Consider the following 20,937-nt stretch of genomic DNA (forward strand, 5'->3'; position numbering starts at 1 on the left):
ATTACCCTATCTTCAGGTCTCCTATCACCGTGTTTGTTCATTCTCCTTTCAAAGACTTCATCGTATCTAATCCAATTCACAATAAGGCAAAGCAACGTGATCGGCGACGAGAATACGTCCAGACAAACACGACAGCGGGAATACGTCCAGACAAACACGACGGCGAGAACACGACTAGGTGAACTTCGAACCCGACGGCGAGAACACGGCGACAACAACAGATCGGCGATGAGAATCGATTGACAAGACGTGTGGGATGGTTCAAGGTATTGGGGGAGTAAGGACTCGATTGGCTTATGAGATCATTTCATCATCACGCTTCATCGTTCTCTGTTCGTCGGTGAAAATGAGATCTCAGAAGTCTTTCTCTAGAGATAACGATGGAATTTTTATTAAACAATTATTATTTTTAGTGATTTTTAGAATTAAATTAGAGTTTGTGTGCTAATTTTGGAAAATAAAAGAAAATGTGATAGGTTTGGAAGAAAAACTTAAATTTGTGCTATTTTTGTCAATTGTCCTTATTTTATGAAATATGAAGTAGTAATTTTAATATTATAATTATGAACAAATAAAATTTATTAATTTATCAGTTATATAAATTTAGTTTTACCAACCTGCCAATGTGAAAATTAAAACACATATTTTATTTTTATAGATCGAGTAATATATCTTTGTTTTTAAAAGTTCAAATCACAACATATGTAGAAAAAAATCTACATTTTATTAATCATAAATATTTTATGAAAATTCCAAACAATTTGTAAATAAAATATAATAAAGATGATAGGAGAAGGGGCATTCTCAAAAATGTCCCTTTTTCCATACCTCTTTTTAAAAATACCCCTTCATGTTGACTATTTTTAAAACTACCCCTCTTTATATACAAAATGACCAAATTACCCTTTATGAGTGACAGCAAGAATGTACAGTCATCAAAATCGAAAATATTTTCCCGCCAAAATTTTTTTTCCCGCCAAAATCGAAAAATTTTCCAGAAAAAATTATTTTTTCCCGCCAAAAAAAAAATTTTTCCGCCAAAGTCGAAAATTTTTCCCGCCAAAAATATTGAAATTTATACCTTTTAAAAACATTGTAAACGCTTTTAAAAAACTTTTAAAAGCATTTACAAGGTTTTTAAACACATTGTAAACGCTTTTTAAAAACCATGTAAATGCTTTTAAAAAGCTTGTAAATGCTTTTAAAAGGTTTTTAAACACCTTGTAAACGCTTTTAAAAACTTTTTAAAAGCATTTACAAAGTGTTTAAAAACTTTTTAAAAACCTTTCAAAAATCTTATAAAAACTTTTACAAGGTTTTTAAAAACATTGTAAAAGCGTTTACAAGGTGTTTAAAAACCTTTTAAAAATCTTTTTAAAAACCATTTGAAAACCTTTTAAAAATCTTTTAAAAATCTTGTAAAAGCGTTTACAAGTTGTTTAAAAAACCTTTTAAAACTCTTTAAAAAATCTTGTAACCTTATAAAACCTTTTAAAAACCTTGTAAATTTTTTTTGGCGGGAAAAATTTTTGGCGGGAAATTTTTTTTGTCGAATTTTTTTATCAAAATTTTTTTGACAAAAATTTTTTTGGCAGGAAAATTTTTTCGAAAAATTTTTGGCGGGAAAATGTGTCGGAAAATTTTTGGCGGGAAAATTTTGTTTTTCTTTTTATTGAATAAAATAATTTTCATCTAAAGGTAAAATGGTCATTAAAAATTAAAAAAGGGGAAAAATAAAAATGGCTAGAAAAGAGGGTATTTTTGAAAAGGGGTATATCAAAAGGGGCATTTTTAACAAATTCTCATAGGAGAATGATAATTTGAAATTTTATAAAATATTTGAAATCTTGTTATTAAAAATAATTATATTGACTACTTGGATATAAAATCTTAGTTTTTGAAATTCTGCTTTGTTTATATTTTAAAAAAAAATATTTTGTAATTTTCTTCTATAATTTATTAGATAGAGAAATTTTTTTAACTAATAATTATTTAAAATTAGTTGCATGACAATGTAAAATTAAAGAAGAAAATAAATTCTATTATATTAGCAGTTAATTTTTTTTTCAAGTACAAATTAGTTTTGATTTGAATAGATTTTTTTTACTTTTCTAGATTATTTTTAATTAATTATATTTATTTAATTAATTGATTAATCTTAATTAAATTTTTCTAGTGGCAATTGAAATTACACATTTTAAGGTTAGTTTCATATTTGTACTTCTCAATTAATATAGTAGGATTATACCTGTTACTGTATCATCATATCAAGTACTCACGAGTCACAAGTGTGTAAACAAATATTTGTGATCAGATTCATAGGCTGTTTCTGAAGTGATCGATAAAACAAGCATACAAAAAAAAAAGGGGCATTCTCAAAAATGCCCCTTTTTCCATACCCCTTTTTAAAAATATCTCTTCATGTTGACCATTTTTAAAACTACTCCTCTTTATATACAAAATGACCAAATTACCGTTTTTTGAGTGACAGCAAGAATGTACAGTCATCAAAATCAAAAATATTTTCCCGCCAAATTTTTTTTTCCCGCCAAAATCGAAAATTTTTCCCGAAAATTTTATTTTTTTCCCGCCAAAAAAAAAATTTTCCCGCCAAAATCGAAAATTTTTCCGGCCAAAAATATTGAAATTTATACCTTTTAAAAATATTGTAAACACTTTTAAAAGTGTTTACAAGGTTTTTAAAAGGTTTTTAAGCACATTGTAAACGCTTTTAAAAACATTGTAAATGCTTTTAAAAAGCTTGTAAATGGTTTTAAAAGGTTTTTAAACACCTTGTAAACGCTTTTAAAAACTTTTTAAAAGCGTTTACAAGGTGTTTAAAAACCTTTTAAAACCTTTTTAAGAATCTTGTAAAAACTTTTACAAGGTTTTTAAAAACATTGTAAAAGCGTTTACAAGGTGTTTAAAAACCTTTTAAAAATCTTTTTAAAAACCATTTGAAAACCTTTTAAAAACCTTTTAAAAACCTTTTAATACCTTTTAAAAATCTTGTAAAAGCGTTTACAAGTTGTTTAAAAAACCTTTTAAAACTCTTTAAAAAATCTTGTAAAAGCTTTTATAAGGTGTTTATAAGGCTTTTATAAGATAGAAACCTTATAAAACCTTTTAAAAACCTTGTAAATTTTTTTTGGCGGGAAAATTTTTTTGTCGAAATTTTTTATCAAATTTTTTTGACAAAAAAATTTTTGGCGGGAAAATTTTTAAGAAAATTTTTTGGCAGGAAAATATGTCGGAAATTTTTTGGCGGGAAAAATTTCTTTTTCTTTTTATTGAATAAAATAATTTTCATCTAAGGGTAAAATGGTCATTAAAAATTAAAATAGGGCAAAAATAAAAATGACTAGAAAAGAGGGTATATCAAAAGGGACATTTTTAACAAATTCTCAAAAAAAAATAGTTTGTAAAATTAAATTTAGCCTTTGGTGGTGTGTCTATTGTAAAAAACTACTCGTCACTTCCGTTTCAGGTATTCACGTGCGCAATGAGTGTCGTTTTGAATCCTTATAAGTAAGAGGACTACACGCTGTTTAAAATGAAATAACTAAACTTCATGTCGTTTATAAGTAAGGGGGAACGTCCTAAAACCCTAACCCTAGTTCGGTACCTTATAAATAGAGTCCTCTATCCGCCGTTTATAAAATCATAAGTCATCTCCGTTCTCCGAGTTCATAACAAATTAGAATCGCAGTCTTCCATAAATCTTTTTTTTTTTTTTTTTTTTTTTTTNTTTTTTAACGATGTCTGTTTTCTTGTTCAGTTTTGGTTTAGGTTTCATATCATTTGTTTAGGTTTTGATCTATTTGTTTTATTTTATTACTGATCCTAGAGATACGAATTTAAGTTATAAAAAAAAAGAAGGGGAGGGTTTCTCAGTGATGAAGAAACATAGATGACGAGTCCGATGAAATCCATTCATTAAATCATGGGGACAAACGAGGCATTTGTCTGAGAGGAATCCCTTCTTTATCTTCTAAACTTATTTAGATTTATTTTGCTTAGCGTTTTTGATTTCTGTTTTTTTTTTTTTTTGAAAAATTGAGAGTTAAAAAGGGCATGATGAGGATTGTTTTATTGTCATCTGATTTTCATGATGAATATATACCTCCTACTCATTCTGAATGCCTATTCCTTAATTTTATTTTAATCCTACAGTTTATTGATACGTTTTATAACCAATCGGATATGATTTTGTTGCGTATTCCTATTTATTTGATCGTATTGAATTGCATACTTATCATTTGCTTGATCGTTACAGCGTATTGAATTGAATATCTAACAGATAATTTGTAATTTGGTGAATGTATTATCAACTTTGTGTAGAATTGATTTTCTTGGATAATACAAACCCAACTGCTGATTTCTGCTTATTTGACATGGTTTGCTTAGGATACAACTGTCTTTAGAACCTAACAGACGACGAGCTTTCCATTAGAGAAGCATTTCCTTTGGTTTCAATGCCTAACTGTGGATTGGAACGAGAAAAAGGCTGACGGAGGATTTCAATGCCAAGCTGTGTAACTTCTGAGAGATTGTCACTTGTAAAATTTGATTCTTGTATGTTATTGAGAATAATCAAATAAAAGCTTTTAACTGTTTTCGTATGTATTCTTACATTCTCTAGTCATATTTCTTATATTGACCAATGATTTGCTTATTGTTTTACTTGATTTGATCTAGTCGATAAATACTAGTCATCTTTTCAATGTATCCATTGTTTTCAAGACAAAATTAGAAAATGTTCTTTCGGGTTACAAATTAAAATTATGTGTTGTCATCAAATGTGAATGATTGTAAATTTGTAAGTCGTATCAATCTGCAATTCAAATGTTACGGACCGGTTTAAGCATATGGCGAGAATAATAACCGAATAGTCGGTTGGTTCCTCTATTCCAGACCGGTTTTGAATCGTTACAATAACCAATAGCTGCAAGAAGATCTTGTATATTCCAGAGACATTGATAAAATTTCCAATTGTTTTTGTTTGTTATATCCACGTCATTAAATTCAGATTGGTACAGTATCTAAATTTCCACATCAGCTTCAGACACATGGCTAGCAATCAACCATATACAACAAATCCAATGGAAGTTTTTAAAAAACTTATCCTGACCTTATCTTAGCGAAACAAAATCTCTCCTCTGATTATTACTCAACTTCGCATTATCAACTCAAACAAACACAAACATCTGAGTCTTGTCTTGTCGCCATGGCTACTTCTCTCCAAGCCGCCGCAACTTTTCTTCAACCGGCTAAGATCGCCGCTTCTTCTTCTCCTCCTTCTCGTAGTGTTCATCTCCGATCAAACCAAACCATAGGCAAGTCCTTTGGTCTGGAGTCTTCATCTGCGAGGCTCACTTGTTCTCTCCACTCTGACCTCAAAGACTTCGCTGGAAAATGCTCAGAAGTCGCCAAGATCGCTGGTTTCGCTCTCGCCACTTCTGCTCTTGTCGTCTCGGTATAACTTCATATACTCATTAATCTCACAAAGTTAAAATTTATAGGCCTTGTGTTTATCGAAGAAACAAACTTAAGAAGTTGTGTTGGCTAGGGCTTATAGCTTAAGTGACTTGTATTGGTGCTTGCCTATGTATCAAAATGAATGTCTGATGTTTATTTGGAAGGTTTAGTAATTTTAAGATTATGTTATGGCAAATGAAGGGGGCAAGTGCGGAGGGAGCACCAAAGAGGCTAACGTACGACGAGATACAGAGCAAGACTTACATGGAGGTTAAGGGTACCGGTACGGCGAACCAGTGTCCTACTATCGACGGTGGCTCTGAGACTTTCTCGTTTAAACCTGGTAAGTACACAGGCAAGAAGTTCTGTTTCGAACCCACTTCCTTCACCGTCAAGGCAGAGAGCGTCAGCAAGAACGCTCCGCCCGATTTCCAAAACACCAAGCTCATGACCCGTCTCACTTACACGCTCGATGAGATCGAAGGACCCTTCGAGGTTAGTCTTCAGTCACTTAGTCCGATCTCAGTTTATAGTTCTTGCTTCTACCGCCAGAGAGACTAAAGTCAATTTGAATTGTTGTCATTTGACCAGGTTGGTCCAGACGGAAGCGTGAAGTTCAAGGAAGAAGATGGGATCGATTACGCAGCTGTCACAGTTCAGCTTCCAGGAGGAGAAAGGGTTCCCTTCCTCTTTACGGTTAAACAGCTCGAGGCTTCAGGCAAACCCGAAAACTTTAGTGGAAAGTTCTTAGTTCCATCGTACCGTGGCTCGTCTTTCTTGGACCCAAAGGGTCGTGGTGGATCCACTGGGTACGATAATGCAGTGGCTTTGCCTGCCGGAGGAAGAGGAGACGAGGAAGAGCTGTCGAAGGAAAACGTCAAGAACACAGCAGCGTCTGTGGGAGATATCACATTGAAGATCACAAAGAGCAAACCCGAGACAGGTGAAGTAATCGGAGTGTTCGAGAGTCTTCAGCCGTCGGATACTGACTTGGGTGCTAAGGTACCTAAAGATGTGAAGATCCAAGGGGTTTGGTACGGTCAGATTGAGTGATTTTTATAATTTGTTATCTTGTATAATTGTATTGAAACCTTTTCTTTTTCAGTATAAATTACTAATGGTCGATAAATAAAGTAATATTGATCAGTGAATAACTTGAGAAATCAAGTTTTAGTTAAATCAATTTCTTTTAAGTTACATGCGATTTCTTTTTTAAGTTAACAAATGGAACATGGAATGGAACGAGCGGCCGAATAATGAGTAACGTATTACAAGTTATGGTGTATCATGAAAACTGGAATTTGTAGTGTAGGACTTGAAAATGTGTCGAATTATTTTCGTTATTGACATTTTTTCTTATTATTAATTCAAACTTGATTAAGTTTTAATTGTATCCTACTATATTAATTGGGAAATACAAATATAAAACTAACCTTAAATGTGTAAAAAATTACATTCACTTGCCATTAGAAAAATTTAATTAAGATTAAATAATTAATTAAATAAATAATTCTAATTTAAAAAACGAAAATAGGGAAACATCAAATAAAATAAATTGTAAAAAAGTAAAAAAAAAATCTGTTAGAATCAAAACTAATTTGTTCTTAAAAAAAATTAACATATAAGATTTTTTTTTACATGTTAGTTATATCATTTTACTTACTTCACAACTATAACAAAAATTTCACAAAGGTTTAAATAATTTTATTCATTACATACAAATGTTTTATTGACAGGTTTTCAATAAACATTTAAAAAATATAAAAATTATAATATAAGCAACTTTTTAATCATAAACCATTATAAATAACATAATATTTAATAAATAATTTTACTGTAATTTATATATATAAAATCTATAATATTTATAGGTAAAATTATTATTTGGGATCTAAAATTTATTTGTGTAGTATATATTTTTTTTAGTTTTATATGAATATATAAAATTCTTGTATAATAATTAAGATTTAACTTATGGAAATTATTATAATATGAATTTTATATTATCTCATTATCTCACCATATAAAGTTCTTAAAATTTTACGGAAATGTAAGTAAGTGATACAATTAAGTTATAAAGAAAATAAAATAATTAAATTTGGGTGTCATTTAAAAAAAAATATATATATATAGTGGTATGTAAATAGAAATACTATTAAAAACTGCGGACAAATAAAGAAATCATTTTTCGAGTTTTGTGAATGCAACATGTCAGTATTTTTTTTTTTGTTGTGAGAAAACTTATACATGTAAAGGATATGAACCAAACTAGAGTAATCTCTCAAGCGTGATTGGAGGATAAAATCTCTTTCTGAAACATACATAAACTAGAGTAAATTAGTTACATATTATCAAACAAAAACTCTCATATGTCTATCTTATTGCGTATGCATTTACTATGTGATTCCTTTTCACAGTGATGATTGCAGTGTTTGAATTTTGGCATGTGATAACAAAAGTTCATTGTCTCTCAAGATTTACATATAAGAACACCAGTGACAAATTAAACATTGTTTAAGATAAAAAACCAAATGTTTTAATTTAAGAAAACTAAATCATTTAGAACTTTAAAAATAATTTTGACGATTAAAATAATCCTTATAAATGTTGTATACATTTAACAAAAGTATAATATATAAATAATAACAAAACCAAAGTAAAGTAAAAATATGTCTATTATTTACTTTGACATATGTGGACTTGTTATAAAAAAGAATATGTAATTTATAAAAGAAAACAAACAAATAATGACGTAACAACAACACAAACTATATAAACTTAGATGATTAAATTTGTAAACTACAAAAAAAATAGACCACAAAATAACACTACACTAATATATCTCCCATAATACTAAGAGGAAAAAACATAGCATATAGTAGAATTAAGCCACTTATACGAGTAAATGATTGTAATAAAAAATATTATGGAGTTACAAACCATTGTAGGTTTTTCGCTTCATTTCTATATATTAGCATTGCGTAAACCATAATTTTCATGATTAATATAAATTTCAAAAAACTAATAATCATGCTTTGAATATCAAATATATTTTAAAATGTATAGAATAACATCCTGTGGCATCGCGCGGGTCTAACCTAGTTCATATATAATATGATAATCTGATAAACGAACGGCGCGTTTTGGTGAGTAAGACCATCTCTAATAGCAGATTTTTCACAATTGCTCTTGTTATTGAGGTCCAAAAACAAAATTAAAATCTCATTATAAGGAGAAACATGTTTGTAAAAGGAACATGAGCAACACATTAGCAACGCCACGTGGCGTGTTTTTATACATTGATGCATAAAAAGAAAATTCTCATTTTCCTTTATCTTTCTTTCACAATCCTCTCTATAGATTCACCGAAATATATAAAAAAACAACCCAAATTCCAGATTCATGGCCCAAATTAGCTAAATCTATCGATTCACCGGAAACATAGCCGGAGTCAGCAACGGGGAACAATTGCCAGAGTTAGAACATTGTTCACCATTTTACTTCTATTACGGCCAAAATCAACTTGTCGTATTTTGTGTTTGTAGTTAAAAATAATATTAGATATATTAATTAACTTGATGAATTTTTGATTTGAAAATATTTCAGTGAACTTTAAGATATTCCAATCTTATTATATAAACCTTGATTCTCAAAGTTAGTAACTCACCAGATCGTGACACGTGTTAATTTTAATGATCAGAAATCAAAGTTAAAAACTCACTAGATCGACACGTGTCAATTTTAACGATCACATATCAAAATTAGTAACTCATCAGATCGTGACACATGTCAATTTTAAAAAGTTAGTAACTCACCAGATCGTGATACGTGTTAATTTTAACGATCAAAGATCAAAGTTAAATATTCACCAGATTATGACATATGTCAATTTTAACGATTAGAGATCAAAATTAGTAACTCATCAGTATGTGCCATCCATATTTGATCGTATAATTATACTATATAACCTAGCACATTAAATTTTATGTCTTTGTTTGCACAAAAAAAAAAGATTATGTCTCTATGGTTAGCCAATTTCGGACACCGAGTACTGCAACAAGATTTGTGAAGGTGAAAACGAAGATCATGGAGAACCGAATGACATTCTTAGGAAAAAAGCTTGAACTAATCTTTTTATTATATTAAAAACCTTATTATATAAATTTGGGTTTTCAAATAAGCCACATGTCAAGTATACTGATGAAATGTTGACAAGTGTCAAAAATTATTATTTTTCAAAACAGCTAATTAAAAAAATAACATTAAATTTAAATAAAATTTACATGTTTATCTAAAAAAAATTCTAAATCAAAAAGAAAAATTAACAAAACTAATATATTTTCCATTGTAAGCTACTTATGTTATACTCTCTCTGTCCCTCATAGTTTGATGTTTAAAAGTTTTTACACATTTTAAGAAAACAATGATTACTGATTTTAACTATATTATTTTCTCTCACTAAAAATATATTATTTAATTTTAGACCAATAACAATTCAAAAATCTAAATGTTTTCAATGATTACTTCTTGAAGTTTACAAAATATTAACTTTAATTAATTCAAAATTGTAGAAAATCAATCTTTGAGGGACAAAGAAAATTCTCTAAAACATCAATCTATGTGAGACAGAGAGTATGTGTTTTCTCAATAAGATTTTGACATGTATAAACAAAAAAATAATTCACTAAGCATGTATATTATTATTAATAAATTATGTCAAAAGAATAAGTTGAGAATAATTAATAAATTATCCCCCTCTCCAGGATATTGTCGCCCTACTTTTGATTCGGGTAAAAATAAGTTAAGAATTTATGATTCAAGAATATTTGAGACGAGGTCATAACTTTAAGTTGTTTTGGTACAATTAGATACTTCTGAAGAGTAAATAGGTCGTTGATTCTTAACGTGATTATGACATATGTCATGTTTTGGATTGTATATAAAGTTTCTATTTTGTATATCTGAATTATCTAAGACTTATATACCATCATGATTATAATTTTCAAATTTTTATTTTTATTATATTATATTAAATTTCTTTCAATTTCTCAATTTTTATTGGGTTAGTCATAAAATCATTGTAATTGTGTAGATAATTTTCACCAGTTGTTCATCCAATATATTTGGAGTAAAAAAAATTTCATGGTTAAAGAATTATGTCACAAAACATTTTTAGTAATTATAAGAACTATAATTATGCCAAAATAAAAGTAAAGCAACATAAAATTTGTTTAATTTCTTTAGAAGACATTTTATAGGTGGTGATAAAGAGCATACATTAACAATAAAATAATTTTGGGTGTAAGAACATATTTTTAATGGTAAAACATAGAGTAAAATTGTATTTGGTTACTTATTAGATGTTGATTTAATGAATTTGTTGCATGTAAAATATTTTGTGAATAAGTTGTGAAATGTTTTTGAAATTTGACAATAATAATATTTGTAGTGATGAATATTTGGCAAAAGTTTTAGTGGGATATAATTTAGCTTTAAATTATTATAATAATTGTTATAATATATTAAAAATATAGAAATATAAATAAATGTATGAAGGTAAATACAAATATTCTATAACTTAAATTATTTATATATTTACTTTTGAAAAAAAAATTCTTTATATATTTTTGAAAAATTGTTTTAGATTTAGGATTTATTTTTTCAAACAATTTTTAAACCCGCACATCGTGCGGACCCTTATCTAGTTATCTATAAAGTTTTGAATATTGAAAAAAAAATCATAAGTGATTTTGTGAGATTTATGGTTAAGTTCAAAAAGATTTTGGAGTATTATGTTGTGATACAATAGTTTTGGTACTGACTTGGGTGGTAAGATAAACTAAAGATGTGAGATCCAAAAGGGTTTGGTATGGTCAAATTGAGTAATTTTTATAATTTGTAACTCCTGTAAAATTGTGAAAACTCTTCTTCATTTTGAAGAAAATCTATATCAGCAAATAAATCTGAGATATAAAGTTTTAGTTAAATCATTTCCTTAATTACTACATACACGCGAGTTTATTGAACCGTGACAAATGGAACATGTGTTGGAAGTTAGAAGTTGGAACGAGACAACGAAGTTTTGAGTTACAACTACAAGTTGTGTGATTTAACATGCAAATAGGAATTTATTAGGACTTATTTATATGTTTATACGATTAGAGTTTAGGTGAAATCGAGTTGGGTGTGAGTGATGATGGTATATTTTAGTGTAATGTATTTGTTTTTGCATTTTTTTCTTGTTATAATAATTACAGAAGTTGACTAATGTTTTGATTATTATGTGGTCGGACTACGTTTGTTAATTGGTACCAGCACATAGAGTGTCAATTTAGGTACACAACACATGAATTCAATTTATTTTTCAAGATAGTATTTTTAAACGATTTTTAAAAAAATTTAATAGTTTGTATAGAAACAGAGGTTAGATAAAGAACAAATTATTTAAAAGTATTTTTCACTTTTATTAGCTTAAAAAATTGACTCAAAAACTTAAACTCTCAATCTTTAGTTCTCTCAAAAACCTCATAAGTTATGTCACACCTCAACATATCCTTATATACTACTTTGCTAATCCTAATTCTAGTAGAAAACTCTTATATTTAGATATCTCATAAATATACATTGATCCTTATCTCTTGTAAACATAACTATTTTAGGATTAGGACTAACTTCCAACTCAAGCTTATCCCAACAGTTTGAACTTTGAACTTTGAACTTTGAATACACTCAAAAAAAAGAAAAAGAAAAACAGTCATCATGACACAAAGTACCAAACTACCAATTATATAAATCAGAATCAACAACTAAAAACAGCCAGTTTTGTTTCCATCTGTTCATTAATAATAATTGCGTTTTTGTATTATTAAGAGTAATCACAAAAAAAATCTTATGCTGAAATATTTCTTTCTAAATACATAATTCCATCTTAATTAGAATTTGCTAAGCTTGACCAATTTATTAAAGTTGCAAAAAGTCTTTTTGACTGGCAATAGATTGTCATTAATATTAAAATATTTTTTAAAGCTTTGGTAAAGTAAAATATTTAATACAAAGAAGACTTAAAAAAATGTGAGTGTATTATTATTATTATTATATTTAAGTTTATAAAACTAATTTATTTTGTAAAAACAGAGCAAGGAAAAAGAGAAGAATAAAGAGGAAACACACAAGTCCATTTGGCGTTTACAGGTATGACCTTTTTGCCTCTCTCTCTTTCTTTTCCCGAGAAAATGAGCTGAGGAGTTTGCTTGTGGATGATGATGATGAAGAGAAGAAGTAGGTTTGAGAAATCGGATGGAGAATGTGCCGGGATCATTCGGCTCTAGCGCCAGCTTGGCTCTCCGTTTCGGCCAAACCATTTTCTCAGCTGCTTCGTTGATCTTCATGTGTTTGGATTACGATTACTATGATTTCTACACCTTCTGGTAAACAATTCCCTTAGAATTCTTGTTAAATTTTGCTTTTTGGGTTCTGGGTTCTGTAATTTTCTTCCTTAACTATCGAATTGATCGTCAAAATCAAAAAAAGGAGTAAACTTTGCATATGGGTTTGTTTAACCAATACCTAATTTGTTGAGATTTTGAAGTTTGAATCAAAAATATTTTTGAGTTTAGGTTTTGATTGAATCAAAAGTTTTGGTTTTTAGGGTTTTGGTTTCTGATTGTTGATTTGGTGAATTAAACAATTCATAAGAACTGATTTTGATCTGTATCCTCATCTGTTCTGTTTTATAGCTATTTGGCGACTGTGATGGCAGTTGTAACTCCATGGAGCATCTTACTTGCATTAACAGATACATACTCTGTTTTAGTGAAACTCCTTCCTCAAGAATTTAGACTTCTTTCCGTCGTCGTCGTTGGTGATTTCGTAAGCTGAGTTTGCCTCTCATCTTCATAAACACGAAAAGACTGTGATATGTGATTTCTTCTTAATGGTGTGATCCTCTTTCATTGTTGTAACAGGTACTCTCGTTTCTCTCTTTGGGTATGGCTTGTTCTATAGCTAGTGCAGCAGAACTGATTTCGTCTGCAGGTGGACAAGCCTGTCATGGTAGCCTCTGTAACCAATACCAAGTCTCGGCCGCATTGGCTTTCTTGTGTTGGTTTCTGTTACTTGCTTCAGCTCTTTTCAATTTTTGGAGCTTGCCTTCTTTATACTATTAACATTAACATAGTGTTATATAGATAGGAATCATAATCATAGGACATGGATCATGTACATTTGATATACAACTCTAGTCATGTCCTGTTAATATGATATATAAAATTTTACTTTACAACAAGATGTGTTTGATCTATTTATATACATTGCAATTGCATTGTATATTTTTTGTATGTGATATTTGTATGTGATATATTAGTTATAAGGGAACGACGACATTTTCAGGTATCAGTTTATTTTGAAAACCTTAATGGGTCGAGACTTTCTCCAACCGTAATAAGCCCAATAATCTCACCAATTTCAGATTTAAAGAGAAGCTCTCACGTTTTCCTGTTCTGTTTTGGAAAAGAGAAGAGAAAAGGAAATAATTTTGTTATAGATCCTAATTAGTATTTTGGAAACCCTATATTGCTCTATAAAAGTAAAAAAAAAAATTGAGGAAGAGCATCATTATTACAAACAAGTTACACAAGTAAAATTGAATTTCTTCCATAAACATTGGTCCTATAATGTCAGAAAGTATGGAAGAAACGGTTGAAGCTCTTCTAAGCTGCATCAGAAAGCATCGATGGCTTATTGAGATGGTGAAGTCGAAGGTTTTCTATGAATTATGCAAGCAACACCCCACACAAAAACGATGTTACTTCTGTTGCGATTGTATGATCACACCTTTTTGCAGTACTTGCAACAAAGAGACCGACCACAAAAGCCACACTTTGATTCAAGTAAGAATTCTTCTACAATAGTTTCAATTTTTTTGCTTTATTATTATTATTATATATGTTCCCACATTGGTAAAGAAAGATCAATATCTAACAATGATTTGATTTATTGTGTGTTTGATGACATTGTATGCAGACGTATAGAAGTTCGTACCAGACAGGAGTTAAAAAAGAGACGATGTCAAAATATATGGATTTATCTAATATACATGTATATTCGATCAACGGGTTTCCGATCGTTTATATAAACCAGAGACGTGGTAATGATAATCATCGTTTTAGAAACAATGTTTCGCGTAGATGCCAAGTTTGTGAATGGGAACTTGATGCTGCTTCTTCTGCTTTGTTCTGTTCAATGGAATGCAAGGTATATTTATTATTTCTCTTGTTTTGGTTCCGTAACACTTTTTGTTTTTATGTTTAACATTGTGTATCGTTAAATTTGACAGTTTAGGAGCATTCTTGGGTCACAACTTGATGATCTGATGGAGAATTCAGAGATTACTGAGGATTCGGAAGAGACTGTTGAACCAGTGAAGAAGAAACGACATAGGAGAAAAGGGAGTCCACATAGAGCTCCATTCTTCTAGCTGCTAGGGTTTCAAATCGATTCCAAAACGATTTATATATATAGATGATTTTATTGGTTTTTTATATGAGGTTTTTAATCTGAGATTTTAGACATGTGTATAACATGTTTGCTTTTTTTCTTTTCTTTTTTTTTAAGGTTTAATAGATGAATTTATTTTTATATAAACATGAATTCAATATGATAACAAATTATGCATGTTTAAATCATATGATCTTAAATAGTTAATACTCGAAAATTGACAAAATCAGAGTTTCGGAACAATTTCCTCTATGATCAATGTGTATTTGAAGAGTTATTTTATTTATTTATTGGTTGGGCTGTTTTGGTTTTTATTTTTTGTAGTTTTATGTTTCATGACTAAACAAGTTTTGTAACTTTCTAATTTAGAATAGTTTAACGACAAGTAGATATAGTTTAATGTGTTTCACGTGGAAATAATGATAATTCATTGTGTTGCTTACTTATCAGAATCTCCTTGTTAACTGTTCATGCGAATTTGTAATTAAATACTACTATAAGTTTGTCTGTGTTTAAATATTGAAACACGTAGAATTCAGTAGACTTGATGAACCAAAATAAATAAATTACATTGGCGTGTGGGACAGCACACATGAATTTGTTAACAACACTCAATAAATCAACCTAGCTCTCATATCAATGATATGTAGTGATTGAAATAAATTTGTTATATTACTAGTATAATTAATTATCCAATTTATTTCAAATTGCTGCATCTTACCATTCACTATCAACCTATCAAGATATCGTACCATCGTAGTTAGTAGTTTTTGTACGCGTGTGTATGATTGGCTGTGAAGTCTGTGATGATCCCCTTAAGTAGTATGTTTCTGAAGACTTGCATGTTATTAATTACATGCTATTATTATTATCCAATACCACATGTCTATTTTACCTCAAAAAGACCACAAGTATGAAACTCAAAATCAATAACTTTTGTAAAAGTAATAAAATATGAGATAGACAAAAAAACCTTGAAGGGTTTATATTTATATCATTGCATAAATTTCGAATGTGTTACTCATTGCATGGTTTCGAGTTGAAAATTTATGAAAGACTAACTTGTTGTGTATATAAATACAGGATGTTACTAAAATATCTGATTTGATAGTAAAAATTGACAGAAGCAATTTAAAAAAAAATAAAAAAATTGTGGAGGCTATTATCGGCTAACATGTTTTTGAAGGATTTAACTTTTGGTGGATCCTCTCTCGATCCATCTGCTCTCTAAGATTTTTGATATGATCGTGGTAAGCAAGGAGCCAGAGGCTGCAGAGCAACCGGAGGTAGTGGAAAGGATCACTCGTTCAAGAGCTAAGGAGATGGTCAAGGAAGCTCATGCACCCATAGTTGACGGGTCATTTAACCTACCAAGGATCCAAGTCTTCAACATATCCAACCTGAAGACTTCACCCGGTAATGAGGACTAGGTAACTTAGGTGTGAAGTTTGTAATCTTTTTCCCATAGCTGAGTTTTGTCCCAATGGGTTTTCTCAGCATGGTTTTTAATGAGGCAAATGGATCACTACGTCGAGTTATCTAGAAATCATTACCAAAGGGGGAATAATGTACTTCTGTACTAGTTCAGCCGACTTCTGTACTACTAGAGGTCGCCTAGACGTTTTGCTGTTTTTTTTCTTATTTCCTTAAAACGTCTTGTTGTTTTGGTTTTGCACTTCTTGTTGTTTGGAGTGTCGAGCCCTAGGGTGTTTAAAACCCAAAGCTACGCCTCTTTTGTTCTTTAGCGAAGAAGTATGTTGTAAACACGTTTTGTGAACTTTCTTCTCTCAATTCGAATTCTCGAATGCGTTCTTGATTTCTGGGTTTCTATACACTGCGTGATTCAGAAACTCTTCACTTGTTACAATCCATATCACCACCTAAATAATCTATCTCCATCTAATCATTGTTGTATCATCCGATCATCACCATATCCATCTATCTTCACGATCTCGCATCATCATCTCCACCGTATTTGCCACTTCTGCACCATCACCATTGAGTCTCATCATCATTCATCAGTCTACAGCCTTCATCAGAGTTTCTATCCTAGGGAGATCCTATCATGTGGTATCAGAGCCAACTCTGTGCCAAAGGCTGAGCGAATTATGAACCCTAATCTCTTGTGTTTTTGCTTAATTTCGTTTGTTTAGTTTTAGGGTTTAGTTTTTTTTGTGGTTCGTTTGAGTCTAGGTCGAGTGTTGTGAGTTTAGGATTTAGCTTGGTGTTGTTCAAAATTAGATTGCACTTAGGGTTTGGTATTGTTCAATTTTCTTATAGTCTTGCTCGACATTAGGTCTGCAAGTCATGTTTTCTTGTTTAAGATTCAGAGTCTTAGAGTTTATTTTTGTTTCTCATTCAAAGAACAAGTTACTGCGAGTTTCTTCTTTGATTTGCAGGTACAATGGAGCTATCTCCAGAAGCTATGGAAGCTTTGAATCAAGCCATGTCTAAGCAAATAGCAGAAGCAAACAAGTTAATGTCTACTCAGTTTCAGCAACAGATGGAGCAGCTCAGTAACAAGTTTGAGAAACAGTTCAAGGACATAGCTCACGCATCTAGTGCTTCAGAACATAGTTCTACAGAACCGCCTAGTCCTAATGAGGCCCTTCGTTTAGCTAAAGGAAAGGCTCACGCGGGAACCTCTTCCAAGCATACACGGGTCAGAACAGCTAAGTCACCTACTGGGGGAAGAGAGACTTGTTTCAATCAGAGGAGAAGCACTCAGGGTACAGAAAGAGAACAACGCAGAACCGGCAGCGATCATATACGCCCACAACGAGCTGAACAGGTAGCTGGACATTGAATATACATTGAGTCAGACAGAGATTATTCTGAAGAAGAAGAAGTTTGAGATCATAGTCAAGAAACAATGAGGAGAAACAGAAACATAGCTCATGGTAGGGATTATGATCCTCTGAGGCAGCAGCTGAAGCACCTCAAGATTCAGTATCCTTCTTTTCATGGAACCAATGATCCAGAGACTTATCTAGACTGGGAAAGGAAGATGGAATCTAATTTTCAGGTTCAAGGTACTTATGAGCTGAACAAGGTGAAGATAGCCATATCCGAATTCAATGGCTATGCTTTGTTGTGGTGGGAGCAGTTGGGGCTTACTAGACATCGACAGAGAGAGCCTGCTATCACTACATGGGAACAGTTAGTCACGCAGATGAGGAAGAAGTTTGTGCCTACACATTATCAGAGGGAGATTCTTAACAAGCTTAGGCGTCTCATTCAAGGCACTAAGTCTGTTAGAGACTACTATCAGGAGCTGGAAACACTTATGATCAGGGCTGATCTAAGGGAAAGTGAAGACATGGTTATGTCGAGGTTTCTTGGGGGTTTAAACAGAGAGATTCAAGACAAGGTAGAGTTGCAGGACTATGAGGATGTGCAAGAAATGGTACATAAGGCAGAGCTGATTGAATCGCAGATCAAGAGAAAGGGAGTAAGGTCTACATTCACGCCTAACATGTCCAAGCCGAGGGAGTTCAGCAAACCCGCCTTCACCAAGGACAGCAAACCCGTGACAGCCACAGTCAAAGAGGAGGTTAAAATCGACTTCAAGCCCAAGAGTAGTACCTCTACAAGTCATATTAGGTGTTTCAAATGCCAAGGAATGGGGCATTATTCCAGAGACTGTCCAAACAAGAAGATGTTTCTTCTTCAAGAAGGAGGAGAGATTGTGCCAGTAGACAGTTCAGAGAGTGAATCAGAGTCTGAACTCTGTGAAGAAGGTGAACCAGCAGTCATGGGAGAGATGTTGGTAGCACGCAGAGCTTTAAGTGTTCAGGTTCATCCAGATGATAGAGGACAGCGTGAGAACCTATTTCACACACGGTGTATGGTTCAAGACAAGGTCTGCACCTTGATCGTTGATGGTGGAAGCTGTACTAATGCAGCTAGTGAAGAGATGGTACAGAAGCTTAATCTCAAGACTACTTCACATCCAAGACCTTATCAGCTACAGTGGTTGAACAACAAGGGTGCTTTGACAGTTTCGCAGCAAGTGATGGTGAAACTAGCGATTGGGAAGTATGAGGATGAGCTGCTTTGTGATGTTATTCCAATGAAGTCAAGTCATATCCTTTTGGGAAGACCATGGCAGTTCGACAGAAGAGTGTTCCATGATGGTTACACCAACAAGCAAACGTTTGAGTTCAAAGGACGCAAGGTCACTCTTCTACCGCTTACACCCAGTGAAATCTACAAGGACCAGCTTCACATGAACCGCAAGGATACAGAGAAAGTGTCTCACAGCCTGTACATCAATCACAGCGAGTTCAACAAGCTATTTGATCCAGAGATGACCACATTCATGTTTGTGTACAAGGAAACACTCACCAGTACTAAGTCCGCAGGAGAGCTTCCACGCGAGATGATAGAGATTATAGAGGAGTATAAGGATGTGTTTCCAGAAGAGATACCTCCAGGCTTACCTCCAATTCGTGGGATAGAGCATCAGATTGATTTGGTACCAGGTTCAGCTTTACCGAACAGACCAGCTTACAGAACTAATCCAGTAGAAACTAAAGAGCTTCAGAAGCAAGTAGAGGAGCTGATGAGCAAGGGACATATCCGAGAGAGTCTCAGTCCATGTGCAGTACCAGTATTGCTTGTGCCAAAGAAAGATGGTTCATGGAGGATGTGTGTTGACTGCAGAGCTATTAACAATATCACAGTGAAGTACAGACACCCAATTCCGAGATTAGATGACATGTTGGATGAGTTATGTGGATCAACAGTCTTCTCAAAGATAGATTTGAAGAGTGGGTATCATCAGATCAGAATGAAGGAAGGAGATGAATGGAAAACAGCTTTCAAGACCAAGCAAGGGCTCTACGAATGGCTAGTCATGCCGTTTGGTCTCACCAATGCTCCTAGCACCTTCATGCGCTTAATGAATCATGCTCTCAGACCGTTCATAGGCATCTTTGTGGTTGTGTATTTCGACGACATACTCATCTACAGTAAAGGTCTAGAAGAACACTTAGAACACATCCGCCAAGTTCTAAATGTTCTTCGTTCTCAATCCCTCTTTGCTAATTTCTCTAAATGTTCATTCTGTACTACTGAGGTTGTTTTTCTAGGCTTTGTTGTCAGTGCAGAAGGAGTTAGAGTGGACGATGAGAAGGTCAAGGCTATCAAGGAGTGGCCAACACCCAAAAACGTGGCAGAAGTCAGGAGCTTTCATGGAATAGCAGGCTTCTACAGGCGATTTGTGCAAGACTTCAGTACTATTGCAGCGCCACTTACAGAAGTTGTCAAGAAGGATGTAGGATTCAGATGGGAGGAAGCACAAGAGAAGGCGTTTTCAACCTTAAAAGAGAAGCTTATCTCTGCCCCTATTCTCTTACTTCCTGATTTTATGAAAACTTTTGAGATTGAATGTGATGCTTCCGGAGTGGGTATAGGTGCTGTTTTGATGCAGGATAGGAAGCCAGTAGCTTACTTCAGTGAAAAGCTAGGAGTATCAACATTGAACTATCCTACATATGACAAGGAGCTGTATGCTTTGGTTAGAGCTCTTCAAACGTGGCAGCATTACCTGTGGCCCAAGGAGTTCGTTATTCACACAGATCATGAGTCCCTGAAGCATCTAAAAGGACAACAGAAGCTCAGCAAGAGACATGCTAGATGGATGGAGTTCATAGAGACTTTTCCCTATACGGTTAAGTACAAGAAAGGTAAAGATAATGTAGTTGCAGATGCATTATCCAGGAGGTACACTCTCATTTCTACTTTGTTTTCTAAGCTTGAAGGTTTTGATGAAATAGTAGAACTGTATGAGACTGACATCGATTTTGCTGAGAGCTATGGCAAATGCCATAAGTTTGCTTTTGAGAACTATTATAGGTAGGATGGATATCTGTTCATTAAGGATAGATTGTGCATACCAAGAGGATCCATGAGAGAGCTGCTGATCAGAGAAGCTCACGGAGGTGGATTAGCTGGGCATTT

At 32.4% G+C, this 20,937-nt stretch overlaps 3 protein-coding genes across 4 annotated transcripts; all 3 read left to right on the plus strand.

Annotated features, from left to right (window-relative positions):
• On the plus strand, nt 5,199–6,624 carry LOC104710063 (oxygen-evolving enhancer protein 1-2, chloroplastic; the record flags this gene model as incomplete). Its single annotated transcript, XM_010426597.2, is given in 3 exon segments — nt 5,199–5,476; nt 5,680–5,973; nt 6,070–6,624. Coding segments are annotated over 3 exon segments (1,005 nt in total). The 3' UTR covers nt 6,532–6,624.
• Nucleotides 12,583–13,751, plus strand: LOC104710064 (CASP-like protein ARALYDRAFT_485429). 2 transcript variants are annotated; one of them, XM_010426599.1, is made up of 4 exons: nt 12,583–12,669; nt 12,750–12,905; nt 13,215–13,347; nt 13,443–13,751. In XM_010426599.1, the coding sequence occupies exons 2-4, from the start codon at nt 12,775–12,777 to the stop codon at nt 13,641–13,643; spliced, it is 465 nt and encodes a 154-aa protein (XP_010424901.1). In that variant the 5' UTR covers nt 12,583–12,669; nt 12,750–12,774; the 3' UTR covers nt 13,644–13,751. The 2 variants fall into 2 exon arrangements, with proteins under 2 accessions (XP_010424901.1, XP_010424900.1); XM_010426598.2 differs by having other exon boundaries at nt 12,647–12,905.
• Nucleotides 13,882–14,953, plus strand: LOC104710065 (uncharacterized protein At3g50808-like). The gene is made up of 3 exons (XM_010426600.1): nt 13,882–14,366; nt 14,500–14,730; nt 14,813–14,953. Exons 1-3 carry the CDS (start codon nt 14,151–14,153, stop codon nt 14,951–14,953), a joined length of 588 nt encoding a protein of 195 aa, XP_010424902.1. The 5' UTR covers nt 13,882–14,150.

The sequence above is a fragment of the Camelina sativa genome, chromosome 9, assembly GCF_000633955.1.
Source record: "Camelina sativa cultivar DH55 chromosome 9, Cs, whole genome shotgun sequence".
NCBI lineage: Eukaryota > Viridiplantae > Streptophyta > Magnoliopsida > Brassicales > Brassicaceae > Camelina > Camelina sativa.

Bases quoted from the DNA above. Each gene is read 5' to 3' on its own strand.
- LOC104710064 (XM_010426599.1), top strand. From the start codon at position 12,775: ATGGAGAATGTGCCGGGATCATTCGGCTCTAGCGCCAGCTTGGCTCTC. The intron at 12,906-13,214 runs GTAAACAATTCC...TCTGTTTTATAG, and splicing joins TATGATTTCTACACCTTCTG to CTATTTGGCGACTGTGATGG. The intron at 13,348-13,442 runs GTAAGCTGAGTT...TTGTTGTAACAG, and splicing joins TCGTCGTCGTTGGTGATTTC to GTACTCTCGTTTCTCTCTTT.
- LOC104710065 (XM_010426600.1), top strand. From the start codon at position 14,151: ATGTCAGAAAGTATGGAAGAAACGGTTGAAGCTCTTCTAAGCTGCATC. The intron at 14,367-14,499 runs GTAAGAATTCTT...CATTGTATGCAG, and splicing joins AAAGCCACACTTTGATTCAA to ACGTATAGAAGTTCGTACCA. The intron at 14,731-14,812 runs GTATATTTATTA...TAAATTTGACAG, and splicing joins TCTGTTCAATGGAATGCAAG to TTTAGGAGCATTCTTGGGTC.